Source organism: Coenobita brevimanus, chromosome 49, assembly GCF_032717465.1.
Source record: "Coenobita brevimanus isolate Jiangsu-jjx chromosome 49, ASM3271746v2, whole genome shotgun sequence".
Taxonomy (NCBI): domain Eukaryota; kingdom Metazoa; phylum Arthropoda; class Malacostraca; order Decapoda; family Coenobitidae; genus Coenobita; species Coenobita brevimanus.
Genome location: NC_137002.1, coordinates 5,181,431 through 5,204,678, shown reverse-complemented (window position 1 = coordinate 5,204,678; position 23,248 = coordinate 5,181,431). Strand labels below are relative to the sequence as shown.

Sequence of the window (23,248 nt, the reverse complement as noted above, 5' to 3'; positions counted from 1 at the left end):
AATGAATGATCATCAAAAGAGTGTGAGAGTGATTTCTTTCTAAGGTGAAACAAATGCCAAAAGAGGATGAGAGTGAGTTTTAGTGCAGAGTGATGTGATGAGGTAGTCACTGGAAAAAGACGGACATTACAGACCCTTGCCTTTATCAGCACAGAAGAGGGATACTGACTATTGGTTTCTGTACACAAGTGATATTAATTGACGTTCTGTCATGACACTGTATACACCAAGATCAACCCTTTTAATGTCTATGGATGCATCAGGGTATTTTACTCACGCTACCACAAGATTTTTTTTTTTTTTTTTTTTTTTTTTTTTTTTTTTAATTAAATAATAGCCGAGAGAAATTCTAGTACAGTAGTTAGTGGATAGGGAAGCATTAAGTACTGATGACCTTTGGAATACAGTATTCTAATTTTCCCTACTTAAACAGAGTGGATTTAGCCTGACTAAAATACCCAGATGCATCAGTGGCAGCAAAAGGGTTAGAACTTCTTCATAACATGATAACCAGAAACTGATTTAAAATGCATTCATCAGTATCCATGAATGATCTTAAAATCTGCTCATAGTTGTCCATGAATGTTAATATCACTTTACTTTCAGCATACCCATGGCATCACCCATGCTCACAGAGACAGTCTCCTGCCTACATTTCATTCTCATGCTAACATGCTCCTCTACAGTACTTGCTACAAAACATAACAGGCTACACATTGCATTCACCAACTCAGGCATTGGACCTTATTCTTGTGGTCATAGAAGGCCTCCTAGCACATCTTAGTGATTTATACTGCAAATCACATGTTAATAGCCTCTTGTTTGTAATCCATATCTATTTTGTATTGACACAGAGTAAATTAAAAGTGTATTTTTGTTGTTGTGGCTCTGGGCTCATCTGATCATGAATCTCGTGGACTGTAGGCTGAAGGTACCCTTCTCCCTTGGTCCACCATCTTCTTTTTGAGGGATAGGGAAGAAGTTGGGGGATACTTGTATAACTAGGTACAGATGTCCCATTCTAGCACAATACAAAGAATAAATGAGAATATTAATTTGTCACTTACAGAAACAGTATGGTAAGAAAGAAGTGCTAGACAACCACCTAAACCAGCAGGAATATGAGCCGTTGTTACAAACACCTAATGCATTACAGATATGCTGGATGTGTTGCACTGCAGGATGATGATGCAGTCTTGTTAATTATTGAGGGAGTAATATATTGTATGTGACTGAACAGAATTGTGCTGGGGCTGAACTTGTTAAGTAACTGTTATGCATTCATTTATATACCAATTAATCAGTCACAGTCGGTGAGAAGTTTAGCAGCCCTTTCAGTCCAGTGATGTGTTAGTATCATATTCTTCTACCTCTGGATGATTTTGTGCATCTGAGGAGAGACCCCTTGTACTGAGGAGTTAAATGAAGGCTGTATTTGCCCTCTTCAGTGGGAAAAAAAAAAAATCTCTCCTGACCTGAATAAAAATGGTTTGAAGGTACATGTAATAAGAATAAATTTTAAAATGCATCAGACTGAAGTACTGTATATTAACAGTGTAGTACCTTTATACTGGAGGACATTCAGTGTTAATAGTATATCATATGCCTTTTACAAATTTTAGTAACTGGTGGTTGTTAGTTCTAGATTTTCATACAGCATGACTTTGCCACAAGGGCCCGTTATTGTAAATGCCATTGTCCAAGCTAGATACAGGCTATAGACACTGTGTCCAATTCACTGTGGTCTTAATCCTTAGCCAGGAATAGGATCAGTGATTTAACATATTTGAGCAAATTTTTACATTCATCATCTGAAGAACTTAGTGGGTACAGAGCCTGAATCACAGGCCATGTGGACATCTTACAAGTACAGTACTGTGTTTAAATCTTAATTTGGCAAACACCTCCTGCTGTCGCACCTTATGTCCGCATTGTAAATTGGCATTATAAAAAATATATATATCAGTCAAGGAATGATAGATTTTTATGGATTCAAGAGTCCAGGGCAAAGTGATGAGGAAATAGAAATGTGAGTCATTTTTGCCAAACAGTAATGGTTGATCTACATTTATATTTTCATTCTTCTTGTCTCTGGATCCTGCCTGCCATGTGTATAATGTTGGGAACATGGTCAAGATGATGGTGGTTAAAAAAAAAAAAAAAAAAAAAAAAATGCAATTTGTTATCAAGTCCTTTGATTACCATAGGACTGCACTGTACATAATATTTATTTTGCTTTTAGGTAGCCAAGCATATTGCCCAATTTGCATAGTTCCTCATCCATCACTGAGTTTTTGGAAAGATTAAAGTGCCAAATGAGAAACTTATAAGATGGTTGAAGCAAACAGATTATTGTCAACAGATCCATTTGTAGTATTACTTTGTACAGCCTGTCCTATTAGTATCAGTCTGTAGCATGTGGCCTAGCATTAAATTAATAAATAAATAATTTTCTGTATTGTAGCTCAGGCAGCCGTTAACCAGCAAATGTCGAAATATATCCGGCAAAATTAGCAAATAAGTCAGCTACAGGAACTGTTATGTACAAGACGTCAGTCTTACCAGGAGACTCCAGCAACACATAGCCTCGAAGTTCCTCAGATCTCCACTTGGCTGATAATGCTACTTGAATCATGACAGATTAAGTTAATGAAGTCAGCAATACTAAAGATAAAATTGATTGTGGAGTGAAGAGAATATTTGGGTCAGTCTTGGCCAATGGTTCCTTCACATCTCAGATTTTAGGCTCGAGAAGTCAGTCTGTCTTTATTACTTATTACTGCTAATGCTTTTGTGATGAGACACACCAGAACGGTAATTTTTTTCCTCCTTAGGCAAACTTCAGCCTTAAAAGGAGAAAAAAAAAAAAAAGCCCAAATGAGATGTTGTTTGTTTCCTGAAGTTTCTGGTTGGTGTAATTCAAATTCTGCTGCTAATTTTTTCCTGCTGTGCATCTGAATGGCAACTGTAAATCAAAGCTAGCTGGCATATCATCAAGGTATGGCATGGCAAGCAACATTCAGCAATTTCTGATGCTATTGCAGGTTCTGGATCGTGCCAGTGACTGCTCCATAAAATAATTATGAGCTGATCCAAAGAGTGTTGATGTCCGGGTTTCATCAGGTTTTATCACAGTTTTAAGACTGTAAAGAAACTGTTGACCATAACTGTCCATGGGTAAATTAAGGAATAACTGGTAATGACTGATTTGCATATAATCCCTTCAAAACAAAGATACCTTACGTATTTAATTCTTGCTACTTTACCACAATTGTATTCAGCCAAGGGGTGACCTCTTGCAGCAGAAGAGGTTACTGGAGTTTGTTTCTAACTTCTTCACTACCATACATATCTCCTAAGCTGAATAAAATTGTCTGGAGGTGGCATGAATTTACTGTAAATGACATCCTCATAGTGAAGGAAGTAAGGTACTGTAGAGTGTATCTATATTATATTTGTATTAAGAAAGAGGGAGGTATCATATATACAGAGTGCTAGAAATTAATTCATAAAGTAGAAAACAGTTGCAGTATGTGGTATGAGTGAGATATGTTTGTGTGTGTGATGGGGCAGTACTGAATCTAGTAAGTGTATAGTGTGTGATGTGCCAGTGTGAGGTGTAGCAGTTTCGTGTTCTGCACAGCTACTTCTATTAATGCCCATCACTGGATAATAATGTAAAATGAACTGTAAAGTACAGTATATAAATTAATAAGGATTGAAGTCTGACCCTTGACTTTTACAAGAATCTACATTTTTTTGTAATTAAAGTGTTATATTTACCAGAGAGAGTCAGATAAGACCTGAATGAAGAGTATATTTACACTACAGAATTGAACTCAGTTTTTGAATACAGTTATTTCCTGTCCTGTATAAAATGAAAAGGTTAAAGACAGAAAATATGAAGTGGCCCTGCAAAGATGATGTTTTGATATGGTCCTGAAACAGTGATAGATGTTAGTACAGTACAGCCTCCCGAATCCAAATGTCCGATTACCAAAATCCTCCATTTTCCAAGATACTTTTTTTATCCAGTAGGGTGGTGCTAACATCATCTGTCCTCACACAGTCAGTGGATACAGTATTTGACAACTAAATTTATTTCTTGCCAAGTATAATAGCAAATGATACACCTGTATTATATTACAAGGTACTCCATTGCATTTACTGTTCAAGATACTGTAGGCTAATATTTATATGATTTTCTCATGGATATCATTATGTTGGTACTTTCCAAGATATTCTATTTTCTGTAAAGTTTTTGTACCCAAGAATTTTGGACTTGAGAGTTTGTACAGTAGTGTATTTTGAGGTCTGACTGGATATGTAACCCCTTGAACATGATGATGTCTGTTTTGTTTTAACGTGATTTATAGTTTTATATTAAGAGAGTTGTACTGAGGTTATTAGATGGGTTTTTCATAAACACCATCGATACTGTGATGATTAATATGTTTTATCAATCCAGTTCTTGTCCTCACTAGATATTTAGTGTGTCAGGCTTGTAATGAAAAGGTACTGATAAATTTCTGTACAATATCTTGATACTTAGGGAATCTTGAGAATGTTGAAAGTGTTATCTGTAGTTACCACTTGAGCAGCTGGGAAGTCTGGCACAAGTAAGTTTGTTAAATATTTCTGGTACAGTACCTGTGTGAAATACATGTACTAAAGACTAGCACGAACATACTCACCAGAACAAGATGAAGCCACTATAGCTGTTTCTGGAGCTCTCAACTTCCCTATTGCAGTTCAGACTTACAGAACTAGGAATTTTACCTTCATTCTCCTACACAGCAGTAAAGTTATGGTGCTATGGATAATTCACAAACCCTTATGATTACCAGATGAACAGTCCTTGGGACCTATAAATACTTCTGCAGCTTATGCCATATTTCTGCAATAAGTCCTCGCTATAAGTCACCTTTTTTCTTTTTCTTTTTTTTTGTGGTAAGTTTACAGTAATGTACAGAAAAGTTGCCTGTTAGAGTTCAATTGCAACCTATAAAGCTGCTTACTGTAATTATGGAAAATGTTCAGATAATTTATATCACATCACTGCCTTATGACGAGGACTGTATGTACTATCAACAAGCAAAAGTTTGCCAGCAGTTTCCTACCAGCACTGTGTCCTACCTTCCATATTCCTCATTCCAGTCTTGAATATCAGTGATCTTTCCCTCTCATACTCTTTTTTTTTTTTTATGTGCTTCATATTAATAGCTAATGTAAATCTTTTTGTAGCACATTCAGTCTCACTGATGACATGGAAGTGTTGGTGCAATTTTGATCATGACAGCACTGCTATTTACATGTAAAGTCACTCCTACCACCTTTTTAGCACACTAGCCTCATTTACTGTACCTGTCCTGTCTGTGGTGTTGTGTTGGTGTCTGTGATCATGTTTTCAGTTCTTGCAGTAACTCATTATACTGTACATCTGTGCCCTTGGGTCATGTTCTTGTTGGTTGAGGAGCTTCCCTAGTACCTTTTCCTTACCACTTTATTTTTGCATATTCTGTACAGTACTGTTACTCTATAAATCCCTTCTATGTTATTCATGCCTTCTGTGTTCATCGTAAAAAGACGTGGTCAACTCACACAGGAACAGCAAAGTGCAATAGAAAAGTAAATCACTAAGAAAATGGCACTAGGGAGCATCCTTAAGTGTTGAGAATACCAACCCTAGTATATGATGTTTGCATTATACTACAGCAACAGTGTAAAGTTAGGCATGTAGGTTTTCCTAGTATTCCACCACATATACTTCATGCTTAACTTGTCAACTCGAGGACATCATTTTCATTTTATTCTTGCCACATCACCAGTTAATTATTTAACTTAAGAAAGATCTGTTAGCCTGAAGGGGTTAGTGATGCTGTATCCAACCTCCTCCTGAAATTTTCTCCTAAGTTGAATAAAATCAGTTGAAGGTGGGCATAATAAAATGAAAAATATGCCATCATGGGGAAATTGCTAAAGCTTATCTGGTAATTTCTTCACTTATGTGTAAGCTGTATCAAAGAGAATCATTTATAGGTAGGTAAATACACTAAGCTTTTCTCAGTAGGTACTGTGGTACAGGCAGTGGAGTAATAGGAGAAACATACTTTCGTGATTGTACAGGTGGCGAATTAATTTGCCAACAGTTGCAAGTACTTGGCAGGACAGCAGGTCTGGGTGAGGTAGACAAAAGTCTCCCTTCCAAACACACAATATAGCCACATCAGTCACTCAAACTACCATATATATGGGAGGACGACTTTTATGTAATTGCCAGATAATTTTCTATGCACTTGCAAGTGCCAACAAAATAACTGAACTACCTGTGCATGTACTTAGGAATACTGATACCATAGCACAGTACATCAATATAACTACAACACACTGGTACTGCAGACTAATTACTGTCCTAAGTATCACGAGCTAAGTGGCTACAGTTCATCACTAACAAGCTAAACCCCATCACTACAAGAATATCTTTTTATTGATTTTAGTGTTGCTATCACCAATTTCCTTCAGCTTGGGAAAGACCTTTTATAGTGAAAGGGTTAGGAATAATCTCCAGTAAACCCTTCAGTACAACAGTGTGTATTTTTTCAAACTACTAAAATGGCTGCATTTATCTCAAGAAGGATTTCTTGTAGTGAAGGGTTTAACCTATGTGTTTTGTTGGACACCCTAGATATACATATCCGTGGGAACTATGAACTAATGCTGCAAACACATATTTTACAGAAATTATATAATACTAAATGCTGCAATGAAAAGATTGTAATCACCTTCAGCAAGTTAACATATCTGGAGTTTCTTGCTTCTGTCAGGTGGTTTATTCAGCTAAGAGAGCCCCTTAGTAGTAAAGTAATAAGTAAAAGCTGTATCTAACCCTTCCAGTTCAGATACACTCCTCTAAGCCAAATAAATCATTTGGAGATAGCAAGGTGGAGGTAGAAAGACGTAATTGTATTGAATGGTTTCAGGCACAGATCTTAAATTAGGGACTGGGACATTAGAAGGTGTATAGGAGTTTGGATGTTCAAATATTACACTAGGATTTTATTACCAGGAATTTAGACCTGGAGTAGTTTAGATGTGAGGGTTTTAAATCTATAGAGACACTGAAACTAGAAGAAAATGTCTGTGAGGCAAAACTGAGAATTTCAGACTTAAATGGTGAATGTGTGGATGTATGGGCCAAGTCACTGGACAAGTATGATTGTTTTCATACTTTTGCACATTAGCCTTCACTGTTTTTAGACCTCAGAGAGAGAAGGAGTTGGATGCTGCATGTAGTGGAAAGAATAGTGTGCAACCTAATACCCAGTTGAACATATGACTCGTTGTGACAGGAAATATGAAGGCAGTTTTTCCTAGGTAGGGGACTTCAGAGAATCTCTTAGTAATGGGAAAATATGACATAATTATTTAAATTTTGTGATGGTTAGTCTTCTCACATTTATTATGGTATACCAGTGTGTTAATGTGGTTATTTTTCATGTCTCTGTTTCTAGGTAAACATTAAAAAAAAATGGTTTGTGAAGGCAGTAAACTGGTTTCTGAAAAGAGACAAATTATATTAAAAGGTAAAGGCTGGAGAATATAAAGAGAACTCGAGACCAATTATGACGTCACACTTTGATACTGTTTTTGGTAAGCAAGGTGCCGTCCTGGTAGAGGAGGAATGTTAGGGTCAGGTAATGTCACTTTTTTTCATCATTGAGTGTAACGCTCCATCAGAATGGGTACTGGTTGCCCTTTTAGATTTCTAAACTCAGAGCAATGTAATAGTGATGCCCATGTTACACTGCACTAAATATTAAAAGAGCTTGCTCTTTGAAACTTCTATTTTTGTACTGGTTATCCTTTAATGTTTATGTCCAGGTTTAGCCTTTACAGTACACTGCATCCTTTGAGAATTTTACTTTTGGTATTCTCAGTTGATTTTTAGATGAGGTAAACAGTCATCACTCAAAGGCTGAATAATAAATTTATAGATGATAGGAGCAAGCCATAAATTTTACTCTACAGTAATAATGTACCTCTTTTTATTAAACTTTAAATGTATATTGCTGCTAGTATGTACAGAGCCAATAGCTCTTAAAATATCTGATTTCATTTTGAGAGTATGGGGACCTCATAACCAGTATGATGTACTAAGAAGTGCTGAAGTTCATCCATACATTACAGGTGTCTAGCCAGGGAGCACTCAGTTGCAACAGCAGCACTAAAGATATGCTAAGAGCTGATTCAAGGTCAAGGAGTATTTAGCGCAGTGTGGTGGGGCCTGCAGGGTGTATATGGAGGAGATTGGTGGGCAGTGTGGAGGTAAGCAAACTACAAGTTGTATTCCATCAGCTAATGAGACTTTCTAACATCTCTTCCATACCATAATATTCTCATATAATACTTGCCTTTTTTTTAATTTATTTTTTGTGGACTAATAATGCATAGATAACACACAGGAGATTATTAACATGTTCAGTCTAAGGATGTCCTTTATTCTTGTGACAGCTAGACAAATATACTCAAAGAAAAGTCCCAAATAATGAAGGGTTAATAAAAACTATATCTAACTCTTCAATTCGGAAAGTCATCCTTAGTTGAATGTAGTTTTCTAGGGACAGCAAGAACAGATTTTATCAAACATCCCTTGGCTGACTGGCTTAACATGCCATATGCAGAAATTGACTGGTAAGGAAGAGGTGTAAGTTAGCCTTCTACACTGATGAAAATGCAGCTTTTATTTATTATCAAGGGGATGGAGGGAGGGGAAGGGAGGATGGTGAGGAGATAAACAAACTACATTTGGTAATATTCATGCATTGTATTGCTTTCACTCACCAGGTACAGCCACAACAACAACAAACAACCTTTGTATGATAAAAAAAAAAAAAAAAAAAAAAAAAATGTATTTCACGTGAAATAAAAAAACACTAGTTGTATTGCACATGAAGTAATTCTCACATGAATCACAGTCACTGTTATCCTATGTGGGGATTACTTTAGGCTTGAATATACTGCATCTATATACTTGTATATATAAAAATTTAAGAAAAATATCTGTTAGAAAATATAATTATGCAAGACCTTGTTAGGCAATGGCAGGCAGGTTGCTCAGTTCAGGTAGGAGTGATAAAGTTTAAAATTGTTCTAAAAAATATAAATAAATAAATAAAATAAAGGAACTCGGTATTGCCTTAAAGCTAGTTTGGCAATTTCACAATCTTTTTTCATTAGTCTTAGATACAGAACAGAAGGTCCATGTTATATGTCGGGTATAGTTCATAATACCACAATTTTTTTTCATTCAACTATTAGTGTAAATTGGGTGAAATTGACAAGTCAGCATTACTAGTGGCAGTGGAACTTTAATAGTCAGTACAGTACTTTTTTTCTTGTGCTTCAAGAAAAAAGACAAAAAAAAAAAAAATAAAAAAAAAATAAGTGGCAACATATATCAAGGACTTACTGCATTTATGGTTTGTCTTCTTTGTTCCTTAATGTCTATATTTGAGCACCGGGATTTGTGTGTTTCTTGAGACACAACTTTAGCACTCCTCTCAAAGCTGACTGCATTACTGAAGTATCACAAAGTTAGTGTAGCTAAGGAATTAAAATATATGAAACACCTGGGACTAAAATGACTACTATACTAAATCCATGGTTAAAATCTGCAGACTATATTTTTTATTTAACTGAGTAACCATCCTGTTTAATATATATATATATATATATATATATATATATATATATATATATATATATACTGTATATATATATATATAAACAGAGAATTGAATTATGATAGCATTGAGTTACAGCAAAAATAAGGTCTACAAATTTTGACCACAAGTATTAAAAAAAAAAAAAATGGATTTGGCATGTTTATCAGTTAAATCTCAAGTGCCTGATAATTAAAATAAATGTTTGTTACTAAAAACTAACAAGGTCTCACAAATGTACACACACTACTACACAGTGCTCCATCCAGCTACATCCTCTCAGATTTGGCCAGAAGAACCCTTAATAAATACTGTTAGACTGTAATATATTACTCTGTCAAGTCTTGGTGTACTTACAGACTCACCAACAAATTCTGTCATGTCTCTTGGTGACTATACACATCCAGGAGTCTTCTGGCCAACTCTAAGCGTCACCCGGTCACTCTTACATGGGGCAGTGAGCCATGTTGTAGAACTCTGGCTAAACTGGTCGGTCTTCAGCTCGACCAATAATAATAAATTCTTTGTTTGGTGAATAAGGTACGCATGTATTTGCTTACTTGAGTTGTTAGGCTTAAAAATGAAGATTTTCAGCTTTTCTGCAAAAATTACCAACATTATTATTACAAAAATGCCTTATAAAATGAACCCTTTATTGAGACACTGTTTCCAGCAAGATGTTTCAAGTAACTTGAGGGATTTATGTCAGTTGCCTGAAAAACTCACCAGAGCAAAACATATCTCAGTAATGGCTTGCTTTCAAGAGGCATATTTATAACAAGCTATGTGTAGGCAGCTGTATACTAGGCCTCAGCCTAGTAAACCAACTTCAAACAGTATTGTGTTGCAGGAGTATCTAGGTTGATGAATGGTTGACTTATAACCATTAACGCTTTCAGTACAGTGACGTCACTGCCGGAAGATTTTATTTGGCTGTGAAAGACCCCTTGTATAAAAGAGAATACTATATAGTTCTAAAATATGGCTTGCGACAGAAAGAAATCGCAACCCCAATGTAAACAGGTACTGAGCATTTTTGGGAGTGGGTACACTCGATCAAAAAAGTATCGGTACACATTTCCCACAGAACAGCTTGACAGCATATATATTGGCTGTTGCCACCTGTCACAGGATTCTGTCCCTCATTGATAGGCCTACTTTCTTGAGGATGCCGTACATACACATATTGCATGCTGGTGACATTTCTTCGGATTCTTATCACACGCACATGAAGATGATATATTAATCATCTTGGGACATCATAAGTTATACCAATTATTCAAGATATTGAACCTCTTCCCTGCGATACCTTTTTTTGATCGTGTGCACCGAGCACAGGATTGGAGCTTCACAACATCTAGCATTACGGGGAGGCAGATGGTGTGGTGAGGCAGGTGGTGGAGGTGAGGGAGAGGGGAGAGCAGTGAGGGAGGGAGGGCTCTACTTTATTATACTTCACTCTATATTGTATCGGGGAATACAGTACATGACGCTAGCTACTACCTATGCCCTGTAGGAGAGAACAGTGAACTGCATGGTTTTACACAGTGTGACGCAGTACAGTAATTATGTCAGATTCAATTTATGACTAGGTGTGGATATGTATGAAAGTGTGTGTGTGTGTGTGTGCGCACATGCTGTAATCAAAAGTATCAGGTGTATCTATCTACTTAATGGAACAGAACTATGCCGACAAAGTTGCTTTGAGTTATACATTATATAAATGTACTTTGTAAAATTTAAGTTCAAGAGGCAGTAATAATTTTTAATGTGTTATGCATGCTGCATCATTCAGGCAAGCTTTACTGAAGATGCAGGAGGTAGTTTGAAGAGTATTTAATGGTATGAGCCATAAACTACTACAAAGACAGACAGATCTATAGTTGTTGGACAGTTTCTGCAGGATCTGTAACTCTCATTAACTGACCTTGAAGGTAGCTATCATTTAAAATACTTACAAATTATACAGACCTAATCCTGATTTTTTTTTTTTACAAAATTACACTGAACCACTGAACCACCAAAAAGCAACTGCCCTATTATAAAGCAATTCACACCCCCGCCAGGCTACACTGTACAAGTTCACTATACTAATGTTAGTCTGCACTCATTTTGTACATCACAACTAGATATGGGAGAAGATTAGAGTGTACTTTGGTTTTGCATCATTTTTCTTTTTTTTTTCTTTTTTTTTTTTTTTTGGCTGCCTGCTCCCATAAACTTTGATGCAGATATATTCTTCATCCCGTCTGTTCACTCCCTGGAGAATTTGCATTGACTGTTGGTTTTGAGGAGGTAGGTGTACTTGCCAGGTGCAGAAGGTAAAGATAAGTATTGTGTACCTCCCAAGCCACACATGCCCTCCATTCCTTGTTCACATTGTTCTACCCTGTATTTTTCCTCTCTACAAACTCCATCATCCAGCACCGATTGACTGAAGGCTTTTCCCAACTGTTTCAATAGCTGTATGTTACTTCTTTTTGTACATGACTATAACTGTGGCCTACTCAGCCTAAATAATGTAGCTGTCATGTTTTGGTCCACATCTTTCTAACCATATGCAGTCCCTCTGTCCTTCACTTTATATCTCTCTGCCTCATCTTGTCCTTCTCTCCATGTTTTAATTCTGCTTTGCTTCACTGTGCCTAACCTCTTCCCCTCTAAACTCCCGCTTTTCCTCATTCTTCAACTATTAATTTCACCCTACTTCACCCTTCCTCTCAATCTCTCCCTGCTTTCCTCTGCCTCACCCTGCCTCACCTCTTTCCAATTTACAGCAAACAACTCGGACGGTTTTAGTCAATATTGCGTTAAGACTTATTGACTTAAGGACTAGTATTAGCATTTGTTAAAAAAAAAGTAAGAGTTAAATATAGTAACACTAATGTAAAACACCGTTAAAAAAAAAAAAAAAAAAAAAAATAGTACATTAAAAAATAGAGCACTCACAACAACAAAAAAATGCTTGGCACGTATGTGTTTTTTGTTTTTACAAATTGTACAGTAAGGCACGATGAGAATACTATATCACATCCTGTCTGCAATCTCAAAAATGCAGGGCTGAAGTCTCTTGCGGCTTTGGAGGTGTCTTAGCACCTTTTCCCTATTGATTTATTCTGCTTATTACACCTCAGTACCAGTATCCTCTTGTCTGTTATTAATACAGCCTGTGTTGATATTAAAACAATAAAAATAACATACATGAGAATGATGAGGTGTAATTTATTCTGCTCATTACACCTCAATCCTCTTGTATGGTATACAGTAGGTGCAGTGTTGATGTCAAAATGATTTAAATAATGAACAAGAGAATGGCGAGGTGTGATATCCATAATTTATCACTAAGGAAGAGGTGCCACAAAGCCTTCTATGCTACCTAAATGTGACCCACACATTCAGATTTTAGGCAGATGCAGTGTGATGTCTTGTTTTAACTCCTTCAATTTGGTGATGTATTTTTCATTTTATATTCACTGTCGCTAAACATTTTTATTCAGCTCAGAAGAGACTTTTAGAACTGAGGGATTAGATGCAGCTTCCATTTACCTCTTCACAAGTGGTGGGGAGGGATGCCTTTACGCAGTGGCACTGATAAAACTTCCCTCAATTCCCTCCCTTTCCCCTGATTGAAGGATGGTGAACTGCAGGAGATGGTCATCATCAGCCCACAGTCCACTGGGTTCATGGCCAGATGAGCCTTTAGTCACAACAGCAACAACCACAACTTCCAGTTTGAAAAGTTTCTTTTCAGCTGAATAAAAATTGTCTAGGGATATCAGAATAAAAATAAAAAGACATTATCATAGTGAAGAGATTAATAAAGACTAAAGTACTGTATGACAACTTTTAAATCATGCAGTGGTTTTAAAGCCTAGAACTTGAATATGGTGGTGTGTTTACAACCTACCCTTGCATTGGAAGGCACAACAAGCAATTATATAAGTTTAGGCTGGCACCTTTTAGCCTCTCATGGATTTGTGAAAGAACAAGAAACTTTAAAAGAACATGATGCACCGGACTCCTAATTTCACTTAGAATTAAAATGTACTGTCACTCGTAAAAGTTCACGTGAGTTTGTGTGAGTGCAGATGAATCCAATCCCCTCATTTCTAGATACCAAAACTGTATGGTGTTGTGATAATGAACATGCACACAAGTGCATACACGCACAGATGCACGCACGTGTGCGCGCACACACACACACACACACACACACAGAACTTGCATAGGCCTATGTGTGTTGTATGATGTCATGTGGCCAGACTAGTCATGTGTGAGATTAAATTCACCCACACACATGCAGATCTACAAGGACCTTTATTAGTGACAGTACCTCTGGCTTGTAATCATTCATGGAATGATTGGTAAATACTATCTTCTGCTAGCCTTCCAGGTAATTATCACTGATTAAAGACTTATACAGCATTGTAGTCTGATTTCAGATACTTATAAATATATTCAGCATTCTTATTCTTCGTTGTCTGTTGCTTATAAGAATTTTCATAATGGTATGAAATGGATTATTGTCATCCACTCCTAGTAGAAAAATATTATCAACTACATCATACTTATGGCGTAGAGTAACTGCCAAGTCCATTAAAATGGAGTTTGGTAATGCAACATCTTTTGGCATATGGATCTTTAAATGCATTGTTGTTGAATTCATCTTAAAATAACCTATGGCATGTCGACTCCTACAAGAATATACCGTAGTTGTAGCTGCACTTTTTTTATGGCAATATTTTTGATATGCCATTTTACCACACCTCTTGTAAAGTTTATACGGTTCATTTATTAACTGAACAGTTGCTAGATATTCTTTTGTGAAATTTTGAATTTCTTTTGTTCAAGTACTGTCTCTGAGGAGGAATTTAGGTATGCATTTTTTACAGTTAACTATACTTGTCGATGATGATGAATTATTGGTTATTTAGGATTTGTAGTCCATTAGATATACCTGTATATAATGTGGGTTTGGGGCTGTATGAATGATACGGTAAATATTCATCACAGGTTATATAAGACACAATGTAGATGCCTGGGACGTGGTCTAAGTTGTAATTTTGGTGTTGCACACCAGGACAAACCCAGGACAAGGATAAAAATCTTTAGATAATCCCAGGACCTTAAAGAATACAGTACATATTGTACAGTAGACCCTCAAATTGTATTGTCTTTGGTGGTTGCATTACACACCATAACTGATGTGTATCACACACCTCATATAAACCTATCTCGTATGATCCCCGGACAGTGAGCAAGGTGATCCAAGATAGGATTCACAGTTTGTATGAAGGTCAGTGGTAGATCCAATATACACCATGATTATGGTTGGAATATAGTCATCCCATCTGGTTCCGAAGAAAACCACGTATTGCCCAGGACACTGTTGGGTAAACTTATATCCTGAAGACAAATGGACAGTGTTATGCTTAAGCAGTAATGGATGGTCCCAGGAAACCAATTATTTATGGAAGGACACAATAAGAAAGAAATGTCTTAATTTCTACAAGACGTATCATAATGACCTGATTGCTCAAGACGTATCATAATGTCCCGATTGCTCCAAGGTGTATCACTGATGGGCCAGGACACATTTTGAAAACTGCAATCTTAGACAGCTTGAGACACTTTTCATTGCCCGGGACCCTTGGAATGAAGTAATTTCAAAGGGCCTGAGGAAGTGATTTTGGATGGCCCCTGGAAGTAATTTGGGAGGGCCTGAGGACACTCTAGGTATGATCTACAAATCTCAACGCAAACCCGGCCTACGTCACTGCCAGACATGCAAGGGCGAACCGGGCGACACAGAGGAGCAGTTGCAGGAGGGTGAGCAAGGTGCACACGTTGCATGCAGAACGGAAAGCACCGGAGGTCACTACGTACTGTCGCTCTCCCTTGGGCCGGTACATCTCCAGCTCGTCCTCCAGGTCGGAGACGCGCGCCTTGAGCTCATTGCGCTCGAACAGGATGTCCTTCAGCTCAATCATGGTGAAGCGTGGCCGGTTGGGGTCGTCACGGTCGAACACTACCTTGTTTGTCAGATCAGGGCTCTCACTCTGCAAAATTAGAGGATTAATTGACAGACAGGCTAAAGATTAGTAGAGCAATACTGACATGTAAATATTAGTAATGGTGTAATACTGTTACTTTAACAGCTACTCTAAGGTCTGCTTGTTTTAACTGTAGAAAATTTGACAGCAGGGGAGCAGTATACACCCCTGGTAGCTTACATTATTAAAACACACACACACACACACACACACACACACACACACACACACACACACACACACACACACACACACACATACATTGCCATTGGAAATTAAACAGTATTTTGAATTAATGGACAGAATGTATTAACCAAACCATACACAAAAACTACATTGCACTGACACCTGATAAGAATTGCAGTAACTGATCAGATACAAAGAACTAGGTATTAGTTAGCTGCAGTATTAGCATTCATTAGCTGTCAAGTTTATGTGGGGCAAAATACAGTGTGGCAACCCTTAACTGTAATTTAAGTTAGATTAAGGTGTCTGGCAGTAGCAGGTGTAAGGTATAAAAGATGTCATATTACTGTACTGAAAAGGTTAAGGACAAGGATATCTGTGTCTTCCCTCCATGGTACTGTATATAAATTATGGTACTGCAGTTTTAATCCTTTAGTTGTGAATTTCCACACTTGTACAGATACTTTATTCTGATTAATGTCAGGGAAAAATACCCTGCAGCTAATTGCAGACTGTTGTCATTATGCTGATGGGGATGATTAGGTAATAAATTCCCAAGTCTTCTCTGTATGGAATAATTTATGACAGCATTTTATCTCTTGAAGTTTGTAAGCCACTCTTAAGTTGAATGTATGTGTGCACTGTACCAGCTAGCTTGCATACATGGTAGGGGGGAGTGGCTCTGTTATACATGTTCAAGCCATGTATTATGGGTCCTGATGGGCAACAGATTCACAAGGATGAGAAACAGTACTTTCTGTCTTTGGAGATGTGACCTCCTCCTCCTCCTCCCTCCTCCCATCATCCAATGCTTCACACACATGTGCAAGGCTTTTGAAGCATAAGATAAGAAGGGCATAAGCTGAATGAAATTATATAGCAGTGGCAAGAACAAAATGAAAAGACTTCACAATGCATTGGAAACCAAACCACAGCAAAGGCAAAGACTCACACTAGAGAAAGCCAAGTCTTCGTTTTCCTTCTGTGCCAGTCCAAGCCGCTGCCGCAAGATGGTGCTGGCCCTGACCTCCTCCTGTAGCGTGGCCTGCAGCTCAGCACGCTCATCTATCAGTGACCGCATCTGTGCCGCATTGGTACGCTGCCGCCGACGCAATTCTCGGTTGATGTGGTTCATTTTCTCCAGCTGTGACTTTAGCTATTGGGAGAAAGAAGTTAGGTGGTTAGTTGTTGAGCTGGTTGTTATTATTATTGTTTTGATTGTTGTTAGTTGTAGCTGTTGTAACTGTTCTTGTATTTTAAAAAATGTGGGCACCTCAACTGTGTGCTTGTGGAAATCTTTTGTTCATGTTCTGTTGTGGAGCAGAATTGGTTAACTATTTCCAATTGCTGTACAGCTGTGAACTGTTTGGAAGGAGGGTTGGAGGGTTACTTGTTTGAATTATTATGTTTGTTGGCGGAGTTTTTCAGTTTTTTTATTACTATTACTATGGTTACTATTGTTTTGGAAGGAGGTAAAGAAAGTAAGGCAGTGTGAAAGGGGAAATAGTAGGGGAGTGAAAGATAGGAATAATAGATTGTTGGTGGAGAAGAGAGAGAAATTAAGGAGATGGAAGGAGCACTTTGAGGATTTGTTGAATGTAGAGAGTGAGAGCAGTGTGAGTATAAGTGGTTGGGGAATGGCTGGGAGAAGAAGAGTTGAGAGGAGGGAGGAAGAGATCAGTAGGTCGGAAGTAGTGGAAGCGATGAAGAAGATTAAGCTGGGAAAGGCCCCAGGAATTGATGGAGTGTGTGGTGAAATGCTTAGGTATGGGGGTGAGATTGTTGTGGAGTGGATATGGAAGTTGTGTAGATTGGCTTGGGAAGAGGGAAGGGTTCCAGAGGACTGGAAATCAGGTATAATTGTTCCTCTGTACAAAGGAAAAGGGGAGAGAGAAGTATGTGGTAACCATAGGGGTATTTGCCTTCTTAGTGTGACTGGTAAAATATATGGTAGAATACTCATTGATAGGGTTAGGCATAAGACAGAGGAGTTAGTTGGAGAAGAACAAGGGGGATTTAGGAAGGGAAAAGGGTGTGTAGATCAGATATTTGTTCTAAGATGTTTAGTGGAGAAGTATCTAGAGAAGGGAAGAAAAGTGTATGCTGCCTTCATGGACTTGGAGAAAGCTTATGACAGAATAGATAGGCAAGGTATGTGGAAGGTATTAAGAATATATGGAGTGGAGGGGAAATTGTTGAGTGCTGTGAAGAGTATGTACGAGGGAGCTAGGGCTACGGTGCGAGTGGATGGTGAGCTGAGTGAGTTCTTTGATCTCAATGTGGGACTGAAACAGGGGTGTGTAATGTCTCCATGGCTGTTTAATATATATATGGATGGGGTTGTAAAGGAGGTACAAGGTAGGGCAGTGGATGTGGGGGTGGCCCTAATGAAAGAGGGTGAGATTTGGAAGCTTCCGGTGTTGCTGTTTGCTGATGATACAGTATTGTTGAGTGAAGATGAATGGGAGTTGCAAGGTTTGGTGAATGAATTTGGGACAGTGTGTAGGAGGAGGAAGCTGAAAGTTAATGTAAACAAAAGTAAAGTTATGGTGTTTGAGAGGAATGAAGTCACAGAGTGTGCAGTGAGGTTGGATGGTGAGGATATGGAGAATGTGAGTGCATTCAAGTACTTGGGTAGTGTGTTGAGTAAGGATGGAACTTTGGGGGATGAAGTACGTGAAAGGGTACAGCAGGGAAGAAAGGTTGTTGGTACACTGAAAGCAGTGATGAGAAATAGGGAGGTGAGTATGGAAGGTAAGAAGTCACTGCATGATGGTATTGTGATCCCTACCCTGACGTATGGAAGCGAGGCGTGGACATTGCAAGAGGGGAACAAGTCAAGAGTGAGAGCAGTGGAAATGAGTTACTTGAGAGGAGCATGTGGAGTGACGTGGAGGGACAGGTTGACGAATGAAGAAGTGAAGGAACGTTGTGGGGTAGATGTGGATGTGGTTGAAAAGATTAGGAGAAATACACTGAGGTGGTTTGGACATGTGGAGAGAATGGAGAATGAAAGACTGACTAAGAGGGTGTATGTAGGTGAGGTGGAGGGAGGGAGAGGGAGGGGTAGACCGAGGATGAGGTGGAGGGATGGAGTTGAGAGGTATATGAGGGAGGGGGGGGTGAGTTGGGGGGAGGGGAGTCAAATGGTGGGTGACAGAGTGACTTGGAGGCATTTTGTCTGCGGCCACCCTTTGCGAGATTAGGGCGTCGGGCTATAGATAGATAGATAGATAGACTATGGTTGTATTTTATGTTCTACCTGTGGTTGTAATGACTGTAGCTGTTATTTATTCATTTATTTATTTTTTTTTTTAAGTTGCTATTGTTGTGGCATCATACATCTGGACACTACTAGATGCACTGAATTCTTATGGACTATTGGTTCTTTTCTCTACCAGTGACTTGAACCGTTTGGGAGGAGGGTGGGAGGTTTAGTTTGGTAAAATAATAATAATAATAAAATAAAATAAATAATAAAGTGAATTAAATGAATACATATATATATAGGTAAAAATGTAAGTCAGTTGTATTTTTGAAGCGTAGGGGCTTGAGGCTAGGAGACTGTAGTTCAAAACATTTATAGCAGTCCCAAAAGTTGAGGGACATCCTACATCAGCTTAATCAAGTCACCTGGAAATAGTCAAAATAATACAAAAGTTATACAGCAGGACAAACACATTCAGGGTAAATGACCAATTTATGCTCCTGGTGGTGATGGTGTATATGTGATGAATACTGTACTGTATTACAGTAAAAAAAATGTATATGATGGTTACTGTTATATATGATAATTTATATTAATAGCAAAAAATAATAACACTGGCACCATTATGGAGAATGTAGTTGGAAAGTGATTACAACAAACACAGTAGCATCTACAAGAACCTGACTTTAAAAAAAGGGGGGGGGGCTCATCAATAGTAATTCTATTTAAGTGGTTTAACTGAGATTCCTCACTTGAAGCACTTACACAGAATTAAGGGTAGATGACCAGTCTATGCCCCTATTGTTGAGGAAGTGGAGGCAATGATGTGATTGGGAAAATTATTTAAAAAAAAAATGAAAATGAATTAATATCTCAAAGATCCAAAGAAAAAGACAAACATTGGCATCAGCGATAATTTCCTGATAAATGCTTTAAGTGAGAGTTTCCTGGCCGTTGCATGTAATTACCTGTGTGTACTGTTATTGCCATTTCCTGTACATTATGGTTATAATTACCTAATGACTCTTGGATGGGATTGTCTCTCAGTGTCTACAAATGGTTTTCACTTTCCATGAAGATTGTTGGGTAGGGGGATTTTTTTTTTTCCCCTATAATTATTCAGGTAATGATATTGGTAATGTCATCGTTGTTGCTTTTTCATTTGATTATTAAAGGTAGCAGTATTAGAAATGTCATTATCACTGTCATCATCATCATTGCCATACTTCCCCCAAAAGCAAAGCTGAGCTGGGTGGGATTCTAATGAGAAAAATAATGCTATAAAATAAGAGGACTATCATTGAAGTGCTCAGTAAAATGGGCTTCAGATCATCACTCATCATTCTAACCTAAAATTAAGGGCTAAATTAGGATACTGTACTAATATTTGCAGAAGTAAATAAATTAAAACAGCATACTGAGAGTAACTATTACTAAAATAATATGTTGTATATTTTAGTCTTGCTGCTGAACAGGTGATTTTATGTGGAATAGGGGTGTTGTTATTTAATTACTCCAGTCAGATAGTATCATAAATAAAATATGCATTAAATAAAATACAGTGAACATAAAATGACATCATGACATTGAAAATCCTTTTAAGTCCATCCATCCATCATCCAATCCTATGTTGCCCCATGAGGAGTATAGAAGCCTGGGGCTAGGCAAGTTGGTCCTGACATTTAAGATGAGAGTGACCAGCCTTACCCATCCCTAAGTGGCTCCTAGTAATAGTTATAAAGCTGTGCACAGTATGAATATTAACTGTACTGATAAACATAACACACCATGCTAACACTAATAATTGTTAACAAACTGTGTATACTAACATTGTCAATCTCTGTGTTCTTCAGATGTGCCTCCTTCTCAGTCTTGTGCAGTTCCTCCCGCTGGGTCTCAATCACCTCCTGTAGCCGAGTTACCACCTTCAGGTCAACCTCTGGTGTCGACCCTGCATGAGTAAAGGTAAGGTTACATAAGTTGTGGTAGAGTGAGTTGTGTGATGTTTTGGTAAAGGTAGACTGGGCAGCTCTGCTGCATAGGTATATTAATGCTACCACATGAAGGTGTCCCACTCCAGCCTCGTCAGAGCGCTACACTGTAATGACATTTTATTATGAGATAATTGATGGTAGCTGCATATCCATCATTATGATTTATTGTCTTAGGAATAATTGTATTTTCATTTTCATCTGAAGGTTATTTATAGCTGTTGAAGCATAACAATAGTTGTGTCAAGAAGAGTGTGAGTCATGTGCATTGACTTATATGCCATATATTGGCGCCCCCCCCCTTTTTTTTTTTTTTTTTTTTTTTTTTTTAATCAGAGAAGTCCTTGAGTCCAGTGCTGTTCTTATTTTGAAACTTTTAAACAATTTTATTCTGAAGAAATGTTTTGAGCTGAAGGGGTCAGGTGTGTATGAATCGCTTTAAGGTGATGTGACAAGACACCTGTGGTTGAAGTTGGCTTGTTCTGATTATTGTACACTCTTCAGTTTAAGTAGGTCTTAAATTGTCATCTCTCTATCTTGAATGCCAAGTTGCACCAATAAATTCACACTACATTGTAATATGATCCTATTCTGAAAGAAGTGCTGTGAAAATGTTGTAGAGCCATACCATTGTCATTTTTTCACTGGGCTCCGTGATAAAAGCTACAAAAGGACCAAAATCCATGCAAAGTTAAGATGAGAGAACTACAGCCATAACAATGTCTTTTTCTTCCACTGAGTTGCATGAAATAAGCAAAAAATAAATAAATAAAATAAAATAAAATGTGGGCCAAGTTGATGTGAAAGAACCATAGAATGTCTGTGGACTGATACCCACCATTGGAGTGTATAAGCGTGCCCTCAGATTTGGCCAGGGATGATGATAGCTTGCGATTCTCATCCTGCAGCCTTGACACCATGGCCACCAATTCATGGCTCTCTGCCCTCAACCTCTCCTCGATGTCCTCCAGCTCCTGTAGAAGAGAGATTTGAAATTGGTTCAGGAGGTGTTACAAGTTTATTACAGTATACAGTAAAGAGGGTGTTAGGAGTGTCTGTACTTGTGGGGGATTAGTGGTATGGTTGTGTGTAGGTATGTGTCATGTGGTTGTGTGAGGCGTTCACACTGCAAGATGAGGTATTGTGTGGTGTAGTGTGTGTGTGGAGAGTTAAAATGGTGATTGACTGTCCTCATTAGCTATACTGGTATGCTAATATTTGTAATTTAATGAAAGTTGATTATTACTACAGTATCAGGAAATTTCATGAGGTGTTTTTAATTAAGGATATCCAGCATTCCCAAAGGAATGCAGGATGGTCACCACAAAATATTGGTGTCTGTAGCGCTCAGAGAGGTGATTGTCCCTAACCTATTCCTGTAGAAGTTAAATTTTGTGGGTTGGTGTTGCCACATTTCACTGTATATATATGGACTGACCTTTGACCCCATAAAACACCAAAGCATAACTCCCCCCAAATCAGGTGTCTGGGAGTATTTGCCCAATGAACAGTTGTGCCAAGTTTGAAATGAATTGGTGAAGAGATGAAGGAATGGCACCTTCCTGAAAAGAGTTTGGGAGAAAGCAAGAAAGAAGAATAGCAGATCAAATACAGTATGGTCTCCACTGCGGTGTTGCAATCATAAGTATTTAGGGTGATTAAAGCTTAATTGGAAGGTGAAAATCAACAATATAAAACGTGGAACTGTGGATAAAAATTCACTGGGAAATGCACAATTTATATGCTACTTACACATATGACAGAAATGTACAACACAAAATAACAAAGTTTGGTTAAATTTGTTTTTCAGTTCGTTTTGGAATATTGGGGAGGTGTTTTGATATGACATCACTAGTAGTACAGTATCTACAACAGCAGGAACAGTAAAATCATCATTCTCCTCCTCCTCCTCCTCATCATCATCATCATCATCATCATCATCATCATCATCTTCATTTCTCTCTCCTCCACCACCTCCTCCTCCTCCTCTACCATAATTCAAAACAATTTCATGTGTATTTTCCGTAATAATAATAATAATAATAATCTATTTATATATTGCCAGACGCCACAATCCCGTAAGGGGTG

General features: G+C 37.9%; 1 protein-coding gene across 1 annotated transcript in view; it reads right to left on the bottom strand.

Annotated features, from left to right (window-relative positions):
• Rilpl (Rab interacting lysosomal protein like) overlaps positions 1 to 23,248 on the bottom strand; it is a 156,527-nt gene that overhangs the window by 11,219 nt on the left and 122,060 nt on the right. Inside the window, exons 2-5 of the mRNA XM_080272076.1 lie at positions 22,012 to 22,134; positions 20,999 to 21,148; positions 16,914 to 17,117; positions 15,495 to 15,781 (exon numbers count right to left, since the gene is read on the bottom strand). Of these exons, the coding sequence (XP_080128202.1) occupies positions 15,495 to 15,781; positions 16,914 to 17,117; positions 20,999 to 21,148; positions 22,012 to 22,134 (764 nt within the window). The remainder of the gene's footprint in view (positions 1 to 15,494; positions 15,782 to 16,913; positions 17,118 to 20,998; positions 21,149 to 22,011; positions 22,135 to 23,248) is intronic.